The 18,737-nt window shown below is 39.6% G+C and overlaps 1 protein-coding gene across 2 annotated transcripts in view; it reads right to left on the bottom strand.

Moving 5' to 3' along the window:
* Positions 1-12,325, bottom strand: part of gas6.S (growth arrest specific 6 S homeolog) — a 46,236-nt gene extending 33,911 nt beyond the window's left edge. The window contains exons 1-3 of one of the 2 annotated variants that reach the window (XM_018248310.2): positions 12,066-12,325; positions 11,815-11,957; positions 9,945-10,111 (exon numbers count right to left, since the gene is read on the bottom strand). In XM_018248310.2, coding sequence (XP_018103799.1) covers positions 9,945-10,111; positions 11,815-11,887 — 240 coding nt within the window. In that variant the 5' untranslated portion in view covers positions 11,888-11,957; positions 12,066-12,325. 2 annotated transcript variants of the gene reach the window in all.
* Between the last annotated feature and the right edge of the window lie 6,412 nt (positions 12,326-18,737).

The following is an 18,737-nucleotide window of genomic DNA, read 5'->3' as shown; positions in this document are numbered from 1 at the left end:
ACAAGAAGCAGGCAAAAAGTGATCAGGTATTACCAGCTAAAAGAAAAATTGGCATTGTGAATACCACCATAGGCAATACAGGAAGGCATCAAAAAACTGTCAGCAAAGGTGTTGAACATTACTCGGTGTATAGTAGCATTAAATGTAAGTAAGTAAGTAAGTAAGATGGCCCCCCAATCTGCATTATATAGCACATATTTGTAACACCATTTGTTCAGGGGGGGGCAAAAATATTTTTTCCTATGTCACTCCAGCACAGGGTCAGCGGGATACTGGGGAAAAACCAGGTGGGCCCAGACCCGCTGTTACTGCTGCTGCTGCTTCCCGACCTGTTGTGGCTGGGGCGGGCCTGAGGTATCTGCCCACTGAAGTATCTTCGCCACTGTGGTGTAGACCCGGGGGGCCCAATGTAGCGACTCCACTGGGCCCTGGGCCCCCAGTCCAACCCTGCTCCAGAAAAGTTTCAACTCTTGTACTCTTTTAAAAAGAAAAGTAATGTTTCAGGTTGATTTATTGGAAAAAAATGCAGCTAGGATGACCTGATAGGGAACTGAAGCCTGTTTTTGTTTTAGTCTGAAAGCAGGGCTGTGACTGGCTATTCCCCTCCTACTGAGCTTCTGGAGGGTGCCGGACGAAAAATGTCGGCACTCCACACACGGTCCGAAAATCGGATGAATCCTTGATTCGTACAATAGGATCTTTGCGTCTATGGCAATTGTTACAATTTTGCAACATTAAGGGGCCCATTCATTAAGTTCGAGTGAAGGAATAGAAGAAAAAATACTTCGAATTTCGAAGTGTTTTTTTGGCTACTTCGAATGGGCTACTTCGACCATCAAATGGGCTACTTCGACCTTCGACTACGACTTCGAATCGAACGATTCAAATTAAAAATCGTTCGACTATTTGACCATTCGATAGTCGAAGTACTGTCTCTTTAAGAAAAAACTTCGACCCCCTAGTTCGCCACCTAAAAGCTACCAAAGTCAATGTTAGCCTATGGGGAAGGTCCCCATAGGCTTGGCTATCTTTTTTTGATCGATGGATTAAAATCGATTGAACGAATTGCGCAAAATCCTTCGACTTCGATATTCGAAGTCGAAGGATTTTAATTCCCCAGTCGAATATCGAGGGTTAATTAACCCTCGATATTCGACCCTTAATACATCTGCCCCTTAGTTGACACATTTCTCAGCAGTATCTCTGGAGTATTAGCAACTATTGTATTAATTCTAACAGCTGCCTTTAATGAAAGCCAGAGATTCTGCTCAGCAGGGACATAGTTAAGAAATGTATAAACTAAATGTTCCAATTTAGAACTTAGAAATTACACTTTACACTTCAATATTAGAAAACGGTGACACATAGAAAATAGAAAGTAATTGGAAAAAGTTATTATTTCTGGTGATGTATCTGAAAACAACTAGTTGTTTGAAGGTGAACAACCCACTTAAATGTGGATACAATAACATTTATATTTACCCCACTAAGATTAGCAAACAAGATCTAGTTTCACAATCTGCAAACCAGGCAAACAGGTTTGTTCATTCCTAGTATTAATGCCTATTTTATTGTAAAAAATATCACACTGTCTACATCAAGGATACCCAACCTTTTTCACCCGTGAGTCACATTCAAAGTTAAGAAGGGTTCGGGAGCAACATAAGCATGAAAATAGTTCCTGAGGATGCCAATGAAGGACTGTGATTGGCTATTTGGTAGCCCCTATGTGGACTGGGAGCCTACAGAAAGCTCTATTTGGCAGTTTCCTCCAAGCCTGGAATTCAAATATAAGCACCTGCTTTGAAACCACTGGGAGAAACATCCAAGGGGTTGGGGAGCAACATGTCGCTTATGAGCTACTGGTTGGGGATCACTGATCTAGACAAACAAAAATGAAATGGCAGCTATATTGGTGGATTTAGACCAAGCACTGATTGTAGTAAAATGGTGAATTTCTTGAGACTCTGAATAAATCAAATATAATTTAGAAAGTCAGTGTTTGCAAACATACTTACTCTCATAAAAGACAAACAATCATTTACACACCTTAATTAAATTAATGTCATTTTACCTGCCCCTCAAATTAAGGTTCTAGTTCAAAGAAAACACTCTCTGTTTATGTTAAAGGAACCGTAACATAATGCAGTGTTGCATTATACAGTATAGCCTTTTTCAATTTCCACCATTGCAACACAGCAGCTTGTTTATATGAACTATAGTAGTGTTTCTGAAGCAAACACAACAGTTTTACCAGTGCAGCAAAACACTGCATTATATTTAAATCACTTTAAAGCACTTTCATTTTTTGGTGTAACTGTTCCTTTAAGGCTGCATACACCATTGTTCAGACAGTTGCTCCCAACTCACTTAATATTTTGTTAGCAAACTAACCCCCATAATAATAATAATATAATATTTTCCATCACTGAAAACATATTTTAGCTGTTATATATACACTCTGCATTTTCCATTTTGTCTGTCATGATTTAAAGGAACATTTTTGTCAAGAGAAAAACAAGTGAAAAAAGATTGACAAAGTATCGAAACGTCGAGTCTAATAAAAAAGCTTTTTTCTGCATCAAAAAGTATTCAGTGAGCGCTGCATTTTGCACACACACACACATATATATATATATATATATATATATACACATCCACACACACACACATACATACATACACACACACAAGCATTATAGCATATATATTACAACATAAGCAATAGCGCATACATAAGCTACAGCTTATGTTGTCTTTCAGGTTGCTATGATATCATGGTTGGCATTCAGTGCCTTTCTGTTTCTGTTAACACCTCATTGGTGAACAAAAGTTTTTCCAACATAATAGATTACAACTTTCCATAGGATTTTTTAAGCATACTTTTATGTTGTGCATTGTGCCAAACTACTGTGGTGAACTTAATCCTGTCAGGATGAAACAAACAGTATTGAAGCTAGCATTTATTGCTTCTAATTAAAGGTATTACGTCTCCATTTATAGCACATAGTAAGTAATGGATGAAAACAAACATTCACTCGCTGTTGTACCTATAAGCGGCTATGCATGCAATTGTGTGTACTTGCCAGTGAGGCTTAACACAGAAAGAAAGCTGCCTGTCTGGCCCCTGAAATGCTAGTGCTACTAATATTCTGTCAGTGAACTCTAAGTTGATGCTTGTAAACTGGCTAGACAGTTAAAGGACAACGAAAGGTTAATAAAGAGTAAGGCTGATAACAACAGAACTTACAGAGCAGAGCAAATCCTGTCTCTGTGGTGTTACTCAGTGGTAAACACACTGCCTGCTGAAACCTTATCCTGGGGCTGGGTGACATAGGCAAAATCTCTAATTGTTCCCACCCCGCTGCCTTGGGCAGTGTAGAGTAGCAATAAATCAGTTTAAGTAGCTCTGCGCATGCCTGGAATGTGAAGCTATCTTCCCTGCTTCAGTGACACGCTCCTTATCTTTATTTGCATAAATTTATTTTGCCGTCCCAGCCAACAGGAATCCTGACACACAACTGGGGTCAAGGAGAGGGATTTTTGGAGCATGCACATTAGCGATCAATGAGAGAAGGCAGTGAAGCTTCCATAAGCAAGATGGCGGCTGTGTTCTCTAAAACAGTGTGTGAGTTTGCTGTATTAAAATCTTCTTGAGAAGACAATTTTCTGGGGAAAAAAAGTAGCGATTAGACAGTACTAAATGGGGACTGTTGAAGGGGGAAGTGGTTGAGAATTGACTTTCCTTCTCCTTTAAAAGGGATATATGTTGTATCTGCAATTGTCTTCTTCCAAATGGGCAATGCATATTTCTCATCTGTGCATACATGCACTTCTTTCTTGTATTAGTAGTCTTGAAATAACACATTCTCTGCCAACATTCATATAGCATCTCTAATATCTAAAAACCACTGTTCTCCAGGCATTTGGCTGGTGAAGAACAATATAATTTGTAGTTCCCAACAGCTGGAGTCCACAGATCTCACATTCTGTGCAACAGCCAGGGAGCCTACGGTAGCAGAAGGTAATCACATTATAAAATCCCACTTTCTCCAGTCAGTTCCATGAATTTTTCACTTTTGGCAGAAGTCCCTCTGTAAAATCATATGTTGTTGGATATTTCATCAGGCCTTATGGCACATTGTTTTTTTTTTTAAAGAAAAATGAATCCTAAATATACCTGGATTAGAAACTCAAATTATACACAAACAGAATGGAATAACAAATTGTGGTTGGGTTCTCAGATGGGGGATACACTGAAACAATTTGTCACCTTCCTAAAAAAAGAAAAAAAGGAATAACCAGAAAAACTGGCCTAATATAACCCATTGCCATGATAAATTCTCTTATACAGGCCATGCCAAGAGGCACATCTTAAGGGAAAGAGTTGGGTCAGTAGGCCTCCCTCTAAAGACATTACTTGTGGTTGATAGCACTGTCCATGTGCTGCACCCAATGTGTCTGGAAGCCTAAAAACTGCTGTATTGAGGTGGCTGAATCTTTCAAATGAGACTTGTGTTTGTGATTACCACATGAGGCTTGTGATTATTAGGTATTATAATGAAACAAATTAATGGTGCCACACTGAACCTTATAAATCACTAGCAGTCTCAGGATCTGCTTCCACTATAGTTAAACTCCTGCCTTTCCAATTTCTTCACAAACTCATCCAAAAAACAAATAAATTAGTGTCATTATTAAACCAAAAAATCAGAAGAAGAAAATCAGTTGTTTGCACATGCCCTTCCCTGGATATTATCCAGTGATAACGTTTGCTTTCCTGGTTACGGTTGCTGAAAAAGATTATACTATGGTACCCTGATCTTTAATCCTTGGCATATTAATTAAGGCAGGTAGATTTAGTAAGTGAAATAGTACCCAGCCTCCTACCTAATTCAGTATATTGGTTTAGTTCCTGGTATTTATATAGCGCTGACACACTTCTACAAAACAGAGATTACACATCAGTCTCACCTTTCACATTCACACAAACTAGGGACAATTTTATAAGGAGGAAATTAACCTGACTATGTTTTTATTATTCTATATATAGTTTTTTTTCAGATTTGTGCAACTATTTGTCCCATACAGTTGGCTAATCTGGTTAGTCTCTCCTATTTTGCCTACACTCCTGCACATTAAGTTATTCAGAATTTCTTCAGCCCAGTGCACAATCATGGTACAGTACAGAATTTAGGTGGCCATAGACGCAAAGCTCCGAACGTACAAATCCTTGATTCCCAACATCTGTCGTGCCATACTGACCGGTCATTCAGTCGATCAGACAGGTTAGAAATGTCTGTCGGCTGCCGATAATATCTCTGTGTGTATTGCCTATCTGATGATCTTCAGTGTGAGACTGCTGGCGGAAGCGGAGAGCTGTAGTGATGAGTGAATGAGGTGAGGGCTGGATTAGGTGCAAGTGTCTAGGGGGTGCCGCACTTGCATCCCCGTGGGGTCCCCCATCTCTCCCAGTCTCCTATTGTTCCCCCCGACCCTACCTGCAGCACTGTGTGGAAGTTAGAAATAAAAAATGGCAAAATACCAGGACTGCGCTTGTGCTCATTTTATAGAAGGGATGGTGGCGGGTTCCCCTCTGGGAGATCCTCCATCCTGCCCTCTAACAAACCCCCTCAATAGGCCCAGACACGAATCCCAATACGCGGAGAAAGTCTCCCCGGTGCCAGTCAGATGAGAAGCCGTCAGCAGGGAGATGGAGCGGCCGGTAACTTGTCACGTTCTAACATCTGCTGGTCTGTTCTTTTTTAACTGAAGGTTAATGACAGGTTGGGAGATGGGGACAACCGATCGTTCGATGACTCGAATGATCGGATCTTTGTGTCTATGGCCAGCATTAGATAGCTGCATTCAAATGAGCTTTTAAAGGTGATAAATGTATAAATTTCTGCATATTCACACATTAAGTGCATAGTCATAAGAATCAAACTGTTTGAATCTAACTGTGGTAGAATTCAGCAATCCACTCGGGTTTCCCCCACTAAATCACTGCAAAAAAATAGACACACAACAGCTACTTCGGACACATGGATGACAAGGCAGCAGGAGGAAGCATATCGTTGCATAAAGGGATTCTGTCGTGATCTTTATGATGTAGTTTTTATTTCTAAATTACACTGTTTACACTGCAAATAATTAATTATACCATGCAAAATTTCATTGCTGAGCCAGCGAGTGTATTTTTTTATTTGTGATATTGGTGTGTAGGCAGCCATCTCAGGTCATTTTGCCTGGTCATGTGATTTTAGAATGAGCCAGCACTTTAGGATGGAACTGCTGGCAGGCTGTTGTTTCTCCTACTCAATGTACCTGAATATGATGCAGTGGGACCTGGCTTTTACTATTAAATGCTGTTCTTAGATCTACCAGGCAGATGTTATCTTGTGTTAGGAAGCTGCTATCTGGTTACCTTCCCATTGTTCTATTGCTAAACTGCTGGTGGGAAAGGGGGGTGATATCACTCCAACTTGCAGTACAGCAGTAAAGAGTGACTGAAGTTTATCAGAGCACAAGTCACATGACTGGGGGCTGCTAGGAAACTGACAATATGTCTAGCCCATGTCAGATTTCAAAATTAAATATAAAAAAATCTGTTTGCTCTTTTGGAGCAAGAATTCTGTTAGAGCAGCACTATTAATTGAATTTTTTTCCCATGACAGTATCCCTTTAAACAGAACCAGAAGTGGATGATGCTCATACTTTAGGCCGATGGGCAGCATAATTATGACAGATGTATACATGTGCGTTGACAGGAAAACCCGTATCAAATGTGTGACAGAGGACTCAGCATACTGACAGTTTATCACAAACTGGACTGTGGCCTCCAAGGGATTTTTAGGACCGCCAGTCTGCTCAAGTGTGCCATTTATGACATTATCATTTTCATATATAACTTTTTAGTAGCAAGTAGTATGATAATAATTGGACCACTTTGTGTAAAACATTGTAAGGGCTGGTCTAGCTTACCCTGCACTTTTGATCCTTATCAATGTCTGCTGAATCCAAAAATACCATGCATAGCATGGAATCTCAAGGAGATTGATGGAGTGAGTCATTTGTTTGGAATCGAGTTGAAACCATTTTTATTTCCTGGTTCAGCACATTAATTTCAGAGTGATCATACTGAAATTGCAAAGAACAAGGCCTACTGATTCTTTTAGCCAAGGCTACATGAAGAAGAGCAGTGATCGGTCTGAAAAATGCAAAAGAAGGTATTTTCAGACTGGTATCCAGAGAGCAATTCAGCTTCTTTCTGCTTATAATATGCAGACAGAGAGCAGTGGGGTCAATGCACTTTGGCCTAAATTTCACAGTTTTGTTGTCTCACACAAACTGTTGACACATGCATATATTAAAGGGTTACTGTCATGGGAAAAAACATTTTTTTCAAAATGAATCAGTTAATAGTGCTGCTCCAGCAGAATTTTGCGCTGAAATCCATTTCTCAAAAGAGCAAACAGATTTTTTTATATTCAATTTTGAAATCTGACATGGGGCTAGACATATTGTCAATTTCCCAGCTGCCCCAAGTCATGTGACTTGTGCTCTGATAAACTTCAATCACTCTTTACTGCTGTACTGCAAGTTGGAGTGATATCACCCCCCTCCCTTTTCCCCCCAGCAGCCAAACAAAAGAACAATGGGAAGGTAACCAGATAACAGCTCCCTAAAGGAAAACTATACCCCCAAAATGAATACTTAAGCAACAGATAGTTTATATCAAATTGAATGACATATTAAAGAATCTTACCAAACTGGAATATATATTTACATAAATATTGCCCTTTTACATCTCTTGCCTTGAACCACCATTTCGTGACTCTATCTGTGCTGCCTCAGAGATCACCTGACCAGAAATACTACAACTCTAACTGTAACAGGAAGAAGTGAGGAAGCAAAAGGCAGAACTCTGTCTGTTAATTGGCTCATGTGACCTAACATGTGGTTTGTATGTGTGCACAGTGAATCTTACGATCTCAGGGGGCGGCCCTTATTTTTTAAAATGGCAATTTTCTATTTATGATTACCCAATGGCACATACTACTTAAAAAGTATATCATTATGATAATGGTTCATTTACATGAAGCAGGGTTTTACACATGGGCTGTTTTACTCAGTATCTTTTAATAGAGACCTACATTGTTTGGGGGGTATAGTTTTCCTTAACACAAGATAACAGCTGCCTGGTAGATCTAATAATAACACTCAATAGTAAAAACCCATGTCTCACTGAGACACATTCAGTTACATTGAGAAGGAAAAACAGCAGCCTGCCAGAAAGCATTTCTCTCCTAAAGTGCAGGCACAAGTCACATTACCAGGGGCAGCTGGGAAATTGACAAAATATCTAGCCCCATGTCAGATTTCAAAATTGAATATAAAAAAATCTGTTTGCTCTTTTAAGAAATGGATTTCAGTGCAGAATTCTGCTGGAGTAGCACTATTAACTGATGCGTTTTCAAAAAAACATGTTTTCTGATGACAGGATCCCTTTAATTTTACAGCAGCCCAATAACTTGTAAGGATCTCTTTCTATCTATTGCTTCTTGACTAACTAATCACACATTGCATTTTTCTGTGGGATGCATGCTTTCCTCTGGCAGTTCTGTCCTCACATTGACTAGTACAGTCAGCACTGTATTAGAGAAGGGAGCCAAAGGTCTCTGGCACTGGTTGGGGATCATTGCCATAGAGGTATAAGCTTGGGAGGAGGGGGGGGTTGGAATGAGTATACAAGGAAAAAACTGCTGAGCTGCCCTAACCTTCCTTAGGATGAATACTAGATTTAGAAACCTAGTGAGTGTGTCATTAGTACAGATGACAAAAATGCAGGATAGTCATCAGGTGGCACAACTACAATGTATTAAGACTAATATATTTATCACCCACAATAACAATGATACAAATCTTAAAGGAACACCAAAATATGAAAGTGAAAATATAATGCACTGTTGTCCTGCACTGGTAAAATTGGTGTGTTTGCTTCAGAAACACCACTATAGTTTATATAAACAGGCTGCTATGTAGCCATGGGGGCAGCCATTCACGACTGAAAAGGAGAAAATGCATAGGATACACAACAGATAAGCTCTGTAGTATACAATGGGATTCTTCAGACCTTATCTGTTATCTACTATGTGTCATGTGCTTGAGTGGCTTCCCCCCGTGGCTACACAGCAGCTTATTTATTAATTACAGTTGTTTTTCTGAAGCAAACACACCAGTTTTGCCAGTGCAGGGCACCAGTACATTATATTGTCTTTCCTGTAAAACACTTTCATTGTTTTGGTGTTACTGTTCCTTTAATTCAATAAAAAGTTTATTACCCTTCCTATGTATTGGCTCAAAAGAAAATACAACAGATTGTGTCCAATAAGTATTATAACTTCTATTTAAAACCTACACAGGATTTGTAAGTGGAATAAATTACTATATGTACTCCCTAATATAGGTGAGGTAAAATTTTAAAAATGTTAATACACAGCAGATTTTATCAAGAAAACATCTTCTCTGGAATGGCAGATGTTGATTGTCCCAAAACATTCTTGCTGTCTTAGTGGGAATCCTCACAGTAATTTACTGTAATTTATGGTGGCTATACATAGACTGATTAAGTTGCTGGCCCCACCCATGGGCCAATACGCTTCCAAGCCCTCCATAATGAGTTGGCAGTGTATTGGCCTATGGCTGGAGCCACTCAACAGATAGCTGGGTGAATATATGCCACACAGATATCAGACAGATTAGAACATCTTCTTCTGGCCCCACTTTGATCATTGGCATTGGGGGGTCAAAGGATCTGATAATCCTAATTTGGCCCTGCATGTTGGTGGCTAAATTGGTATGGATCCCCTCCACATTGCATGCCAATGCAGACACATATAGCAGTCACTAGTCTGAATAAATAGCATAAAAAAAGCACTTACTGTTTCTGGGTTGTTCTCAAAGACCTCTCTGGCCTCCTCTTTGCTGCACTGCTCTTCCACACACTCCCGTTCCAAATGTCCCTGTTTGGTCTCCTCAAAGATTTGGTTTGCCCTCCTCTGCCTCTGACGCAGGAATTGGGAGGCATCTTTGGCAGACAGTAAGATGGCTAGATATATCCCATGCAAAAAATAAAAGAAAATTGAATCTGCTACATCAGTGCATATCTTTCCATACAATACTACAATTCAATATATTGTCATCTTTTTTAATCAGTTCATCTCCATCTAATATTTCTCCTACATCAGCGTTAAATATAAAAAAAATCAAAGTAGTCCTCTTTCAAATAACAGGCAATGTCTAGAATCTTACAGGCAGAGAATCAATTATGCAGCACTGAGTGCCATTTTATGGGGCAGAATTATGGATTAGCTGGCAGAACAATATACCACATCTCTCCAATAGAACCCAACTTTCTATGCAAGCAGCAAAACTGACTTTCAGTTGACATAGCAAACACTTATCTAGTGGCATTATAAACAATGACATACCGGTAATAACGAGTTGGCTTATTTATCACAATTGCTGGTTATGTACATCCCTATGTAACGAAGTGCCACAAAAGGCATTGGACTTCTGAACCTCAGGAGAAATTGCAGTAAGAGAACAGCTGATCCCTTCCCATAACTCTCATTAAGCACGTAGCTTACAGTACACTTGAGAGCAATTACTAGAAGAGAGAATAGATGCTGACTATGTGAAACAACTGGCTGCATATTCAGAAGACTATTGAGTAAAGGTGGCCATAGACACATAGATAATATCGTACGAAACTAATTTACGTACAATATTCGGTGCGTGTATGGTGGGAAAAGAGCCGACCGATATCGGCAGAAGACTTGGATATCGGGTGGCTTGTTGATCGGGCTGGATGGAAAAATTTTGATCGGGTGCCTTTGAAGGCATCCAAACATCGCCCATTGTTAGTGTTGAATCGTCAGGTAGAATTCGATTGTTTCTACCTGTATATCTGACTATTCAGCTCTACATGTGTGTATTAAAATGAACAATCTTTCTTGGAAAGATCTTTTCCAAGAAAGATCGAAATTGTTATGTTTTAAATGTGCATTAACCACAGGACTATGTCACAAACAGATATAGTCTTGTGATTCAGTATAACGGGTTTTATTCAAGTCTACAACAAGCTTGGGCAACCTGCAGCCCCACAGGTATTCTCTCTAAATACCCCAAGGGGGCTAGGAGATGCATTGCAAAAGTATCCTTATCTTGGTATGTTTCCATAAAATCACAGCTACTTGGAGTTCTCTTTTATAAAGGAGGTAACATGACAATGCATATTTTGGGTTCAGTAAACAAAGCAAACACTGAAGCTTGCACGTGTAGTCCAAAGAATCACTATGTATTTATTTAAAGCAACTAAACAGTTCAGACCTACTTGAATTGCTCAGAAAGAAGCCGGGGTATATACAATTGCAGCCCTTGAAATTTTTACATGAAATGGGGAAGCTTTACTTTAGTTTTCTATATTGATCTCCCAAAAATTCAGAAAAACAATCAAAGATTCAGAGATACATGGAAATAGTTGTTTGGGTTTATATTTAAAAACAAGGTGGAGATATATTTTGCTCAGTTTCTCTGTCTTTTAACTCATCACAGGGAAATAAGACACGAGCAGCCTTTACCCATTCAACTTGCTGAAATGTAACAACTTGATGGGAGCAAAGGTGAGTGGCCCTGGTGCAGACATGGTGGTGCAGTGTACAGAAAGAAATACAAGCTCCTCCCCAGCCCCCTAATGTGCTTGCCCCCGACCCCAGAGTTCAGTGGAAAGTGACATGTCCCTTTACTCACTGCCATGTAAGGGCTCAGCAATCAGGAGGGTGACAAGCAGCCAGGTGGCTGTCAGGGCAGATGGGCTCCTCATGTTGCGCACCGCAGCGTTAGAGACGTCAGTCCTTGCTCCAGCAGCGCCAAGATCTCGACTCCGGCAGCTCCTGTGTAAAAGAAAAACATTCACAGCCAGAGCAGCTCCAGCGGGGTAGTCACTGGCTTCCCTCCCTCCCAATCAGTAGATAAAAGTTAGCGCTCATCTATAGACACACCTATATGAGCCCGGCTCCGTCACAAAAGCCTTTCACAGTCCCCAGGCGTGCAGGGAGCAGGCGGACCCCTCTCACAGGCATAAGAACAGAGCCGACATAGCAAACTCTTAAAGGAGCCCTAGCAGGAATGGAAACAGCAAATTGTCACGCAATGAAAATATTTTAAGTGTACACCCATTCAAAATTAATTGTCTTCTCTATAAAAAGCAATTAGCTCTGCTCTACTTTCACTCTGCTTCTGTTCTAAGCTGAATAGAGTAGGTGTGGCCCAACGCCTCAGCGGTGCAGCTCCGCCCACATCATATCTCTCTTTCTCTCTCTCTCTCACTCACACACACACAAAGCGAAAGAACCAGTGAAAACAACTGGCAGAAAAGGTGTTATAACAGCGAGTTCATCTTTTCTGTGGTAGCCCACATGATAGTAGTCACCATGTCATTGCTTGCTAGCCCACACCAAGTACCTCTATACGTTACCTGCTGATAGAGAAGTCCACACGCTAGTGCGCCCTCTCATTGTTAGCCCACAAAATAAATACATGCAGAGAAATTATCAGCAGCCGACAGAAATCTTTTAACCTGTTTGATCGACCAAACGACTGATCTCCGTGGGATGAAAAATGTCGGGACCAGTGTCGTACTGGGACACCAGGGGCCCACCCAAAAACCTTTGACTAGGGGCCCACCAATTAATCTTAGACCAGGGGCCCACTCTCAGTATTGTTATTCTTCCTCTCCTCTCCGTCTCTTTTCTTTATATACTATAATCTATTATTCCATTTATTCATAGAAATAGGGAATGACCATGAAATAGGCCAAATGTCTAGCAGCATAAATGCCCACTGACATCTTGGCCCACCGGGACTTATCCTGGTATGCCGGTGGGCCAGTCCGACACTGGTCGGGACTCTCCACACAGAGATGTCGCCAAACAAGTGGATCTTTCCCCGATATGCCACTAACGGCATGGCTATATCGGGGGTAACCCGAATGTTCAGTCCGTATGGTCGAACGATCAGATTACCAAACGCCAAGGGGCTCCGACGGGTCCGTCGGTTAAAATCAAACCATCCTGATCTATATCGTGGCCAGATATCGATCGGGAAGACCCGTTGGAAGCCCCCATATATGGGCAGATAAACTGTCAGATTGGTCTAAACGACTGATATCGGCAGCTTTATCTGCCCATGTATTGCCACCTTTAAGGTTCTTGTATACCAGGGGTCCCCAACCCTTTTACCTGTGAGCTACTTCTAAATGCAAAAATATTTGGGAACAACTCAAGCATGAAAAATTCGCGGGGATGCCAAATGTGGACTGCCAGCCTACAGGAGGCTCTGTTTGGCAGTACATCTGTTTTTTTAGGTAGGCTTGATGATACTTGATGCCAATGTTATTAATAGGAAAAAACGGCAAGAATATCGGAACACCACACAACAGCACAAAGATAGAATGTAAAGTCAGATGGAGTCTTTTCTTCTTGCATTTTCATCTGACGGTCAATATTTTTCAATGACACAACTATGTATGTGCTGCTGTCACACAGGGACAGGGAAGAGAGTGAAAAAGAGCTTAAGCGTCTGGCTGGTTAGCAACCAGACAAATCATTACCAGAGAGAATAGAGTAATAAGCCAGTCTGTCAGCCCCAGGCACACAGAGCGCTTAGAAGCTCAAGAATCGGCTTAAATTACATGACTCTGCCCTTTATTTCTCATATTTTTGAAGCCTCACTGCTTTCCAGAGAGTCTGTGCACCGACCCACCAATTCCAAAAATCCTTCAGGGGCTGAATGACAATGTGAGCTTAAGGGAGGGTTGGAAATTAAAGTCAGTGGGTGTCTTTTTCTCAAGTTCTTTCTTACTCCAAATGTGTTAAAGTAAATGGGAATTTTTTTCTCTGCAAATTTTAGTCGCAGTTGCGTTAAAAAATCAGTGATGATGAAATGCGGAATTCTGCCACAAATCTATATGGCAAAAAAAATGTGCTCATCGCTAGAAGAGATATATGTTGAAGTTTATACTGTGTTATATAAAGCATGACTTATAACTGTTCACAGGGCATACACATGCCAACATTCTGCTTTGGAGGGACAGACTCTTGAAATCATTTTCAAAGCATTACCCTACATTATATTACTGCAAAATAAGTCAGAAATTTGCCTTCTTTTTATGGCAAAGTACGGCAAGTACAGTGCCAAGAAATGTGTATACCACACACACACAGCAGATGGCACACAGGCAATGCTATGTGTATCCAGTAGAAGTGGTGCAGGGGACTGTACACAGGGCTACGATCTTTTAGAAGGATCGTGTCTCCTCCCCCACTTGTAGTTGTTTGTTTGCAACACAATGAACAGAAATACTAGGGATTGCACCACAGGGTGACATTACCCAAACAGCACTGATATGAATCCCCGTCTTCAGGCCAGACTGTAGTTTCACATTCCTGCCAGTGATTTTTATCTACACACATTTTTTAATGTTTAAAGGTTTATCCAAAGAGAGTTTTTTCCCTAGCGTTTGCAGCTTTGGGTTAAAGGAGAAGGAAAGTTTAAAACGAAGTAAGCTTTATCAGAAATGTCTGCATAAATACACCAGTAAACCCTCAAGTAATGCTGCTCTGAGTCCTCTGTCAAAGGAAACACAGCATTTCTTTCCTTCTATTTTGTATACATGGGCTTCTGTATCAGACTTCCTGTTTTCAGCTTAGGGCTTGAGCATGCTAAATTTGCTCCTCTCTCCCTCCTTTTTTCTCCCTCCTCCCCTCCCTGCTGTAATCTGAGCAGAGAGCTATGAGTGAGCAGGGAGAGACTCGGGCAGGAAGTGATGTCACAGCAAATATGGCAGCTGCTATTGTAAACAAACAGAGAGAGCTTCTAGAGCTATTTACTTAGGTATGGAAAAGCATTCTGCAGAATAAACATAGTCTTATAGCTTGCACTATTGTGGCAATAAACTGCCTTGGTAGCTTTCCTTCTCCTTTAAGGCCCCCATACACAGGCCGATAAAAACTGCCAACAGACCGAGTCGGCAGTTTATTGGCCCTTGTGTGGGGCCATCTGACACAGCTAATATATTCTATGCACTAAACAAATATTTATATAGTGTGTATGTATATATAACATGTATGTAATGTATGTATTGTATGTAAAATATATTGTATGTATATCTGCTTTTATATTGTCTATATACATTATTAACATATATAGACTCACATACATGATCTCATTAGATATTTATGTTAGATATATATTGGAGATGAAAATCAATAAATAAAACGTTGCCTAATGAAAGAAAATGTACTTATCACAATTGAGTTTTAGTATGATGTAGAGAGTGATACTTTGCGACAATTTGCAATTGATTTAAACATTTTTATAATTTGTAGTTTTTGCTTTATATCGGTCTTAATATCGTCAAGTTTTCTATTGGGCATGTTTGAAAATCGAGGGCCAGATTGGCCTGATGGGGCCCTCACGAATGGATGGCTTACCTGATCAACATTGTTCTGAATATCATCAAGTTATCTATTAGGCAGGTTTGAAAATCCCATCAGGTGAGGACCAGATTCTGGTCTGATGGATTTCTCTGGGCTCACTGTATGATCAAGAAGATTAGCTCAGTTTGGTCCACGACATGGGTGACCAGTGCAGGGAGATATTGTTCTCACAAATTTAGCAGATTTTACCATGTATGGCTAGTTTGACTAGTATTTGAATAAACTAATTGCTGACAAATCTCACATAATTTTCAATTCTTGCTGTTCCATGGCTGGGTATCCATGATATTGCAAAATTATGTAATTATTAATATTGATATGAATTTAAATTTAAGGTGAGAGCAGGCCCAGATTTGTGGCAAGGCCATAACGGCCCAGGCCTAGGGTGGAAAAATGTTAGGGGCAAGCTGTAAGCTGCTGAATGAAAAGCTAAATAACTGAAAAATCTGTAAATAATAAAAAAATAATACAAATTGCAAATAGGATTTTATTAGCTATATGAATTTTTCTGTTGCAATACAACTCACAATCGATTGAAAGACATTGGGCAATATGTCTGTGCTCTATACACAGCATGATATTTATAACTCTTTTTATCTAATCATTTTTCATGTGGTTACAGAATGACTTTCAACCTTTAGAGCTCTCATCGTTGCAATACCATAACATTAAGCAGGAATTTTTAAACATCATGTGCACTAATTCAAAAACATTTTGATGTGATAACAAGAAGGCTATGAAAACTATGGGATGCTGGGACTATTAGAAGGGCACAGTCAGCTTGCTGGACTCTAGTTGCACAACCTATATTTCCTAGAATATCATATTATATTCTTATATAATCAATATACTTAAGATGCAAGTAATGTAAACCCAGTGTTGTTACTATAAGGAGACTATAGACCCCTCAGAGGTGATCTACTGTATATACAGGTACCATAAAATATAACTGCCTTTAATTGGGTAGTATTGAGGTAGGCAATAAGCATAGAAAAGCCCAGTTGTCGTTTTTAATGTAGAACTATAAAGCATGGATAAAATCCTTTCTGGTACCATTTGTTAACTATTTATGGAACCTGTAGGCAAAACAAATGCTTTATTTACAATTTGATTGAAAAAAATCCTGCAGCCGCATCTGTTCGTTGATGTGGTCCCGCGATCCGACCACCCATTGCCATTCGTTAGGATCCGACCGTTGGGCCCACCTCAAGGTGGGCATATTGGAGAGAGATCCACTAGTTTGGGGACATCGCCAAAAGAGCGGATCTCTCCGTGTATGGCCACCTTAACTTGATCTTTTAACCTTTGTTGTGTAACAGAGTGTTTAGTGCTCTTTTGTAAAACAGTTAGAAGACAGTATTTCTGATACACAGTGACTGTTAGTAAAGCATCCTATGGATGAGCAGTGCAGTGCAGTGAATTTATGTACAGTATATATTATGTATGCAGAAAATGTGCACTTTCACATTTTCATCCTGTTGATCTGATTGAGCAAATTCTATTGCCTAATACATCTACTGCTCATCACATATATATATATAAGATTTAGGCAATAGCTTTCAAAGAATTTTTATATAAGAACTAAATATGGTTTATGGTCAAGTGCTTTCACTTGAAGTCATATGACAAGCTTCAAATAATCTTAATGTTTTTACTTAAAAATTCCTGGGTTTCAACATATCCTGGATGAAAAGACAGAAGCAGTAGGTCTAATATTGATTGAAAGTAAAACAGGGTTTTATCATGTCCCTGAATACAAAAGTATTCACATTATTTAGTCAATTTAGTCCAAATGAATCCATGCTCAGTATTTGCACCACTGTTTATATCTGTCCTGCTGCGTGAACTTTTTGGCATATTTCAGTTTTTTATGTTGAAATAGCTCCTTGATCACCTGTTTTCTCTCCATTTAGATGGAAAATGGGACGCGTGATTGTACTTTTTTTTATTATGTAAAAACGTAATATTAAGACATATGATGCTTTTGGAATGTGCTTGTAACGTTATATAACCGTTTTTACCAAGGGTTAACCCCCTTCTGGCTTTATACTGTCATAACAGTGCTACAGTTATGCTCACTTAAAGGGTTGGTTCATCTTTTAAGTTAAAGGGAAACTATACCCCTCAAAAAATGTAGGTCTCTATAAAAAAAAAACAGCTTATTTGTAAAACCCTGAAAATATAAGGACAGCCCCCTGGGATCGTATGATTCACGGTGCACACAAACAAACCATACATGTTAGGTCACATATGTCAATTAACAGACAAAGTTCTGTCTTTTGCTTCCACGCTTCTTCCTGTTACAGTTAGAGTTGTAGTATTTCTGGTCAGGTGATCTCTGAGGCAGCACACAGACCATCACAAAATGGTGGCTCAAGGCAAGAGATGTAAAAGGGCAATATTTACTTAAATATATATTCCAGTTTAAAAGATTCTTTAATATGCTACTTAATTTGATATAAACTATATGTTGCTTAAGTATTAATTTTGAGGGTATAGTTTGCCTTTAACTTTTAGTATGCTAAAGAATGGCCAATTCTAAGCAACTTTTAAATTGGTCTTCATTATTTATTTTTTTATAGTTTTTAAATTATTTGCCTTCTTCTTAAAACTCTTTCCAGCTTTTAAATGGGGGGCACTGACCCCACCTAAAAAACAAATGATCTGTAAGGCTACAAATGTATTGTTATTGCTACTTTGTATTGCTCCTCTTTCTTTTCAGGCCCTTTCCTATGCATATTTCAGTCATTATTCAAATCAATGCATGGTTGTTATGGTCATTTGGACCCTAGCAACCAGAATAATAAAACTGCAAACTGGAGAGCTGCTGAATAAAAAGCTAAATAGCTCAAAAACCGCAAATAATAAAAAAAATGAAAACTAATTGCATATTGTCTCAGAATATCCCTCGCTACATCATACTTAAACGTTATGTAAAGGTGAACAACCTCTTTAAAGGCATTGCTTTATTTAGGACCGATGTTACCCTAGGCCTAGGCACTAGACCAAAGTGCACCCCATCCCCATCTTGCAACCGTGCATAGACTGTGTGTTACTTTACTTCCACTGCTGCAACTCTACAGTGTGCATGTACCACTTACCCCCAGCTCTGCTGCTGGATTTAGATTGCAAGTCTCTGGCAGTGGATTTGGGGATTCATTTTTTTCTTAAAAA

The sequence above is a fragment of the Xenopus laevis genome, chromosome 2S (assembly GCF_017654675.1).
Source record: "Xenopus laevis strain J_2021 chromosome 2S, Xenopus_laevis_v10.1, whole genome shotgun sequence".
Classification (NCBI taxonomy): domain Eukaryota; kingdom Metazoa; phylum Chordata; class Amphibia; order Anura; family Pipidae; genus Xenopus; species Xenopus laevis.
This window is presented reverse-complemented; position numbering and strand designations above follow the sequence as displayed.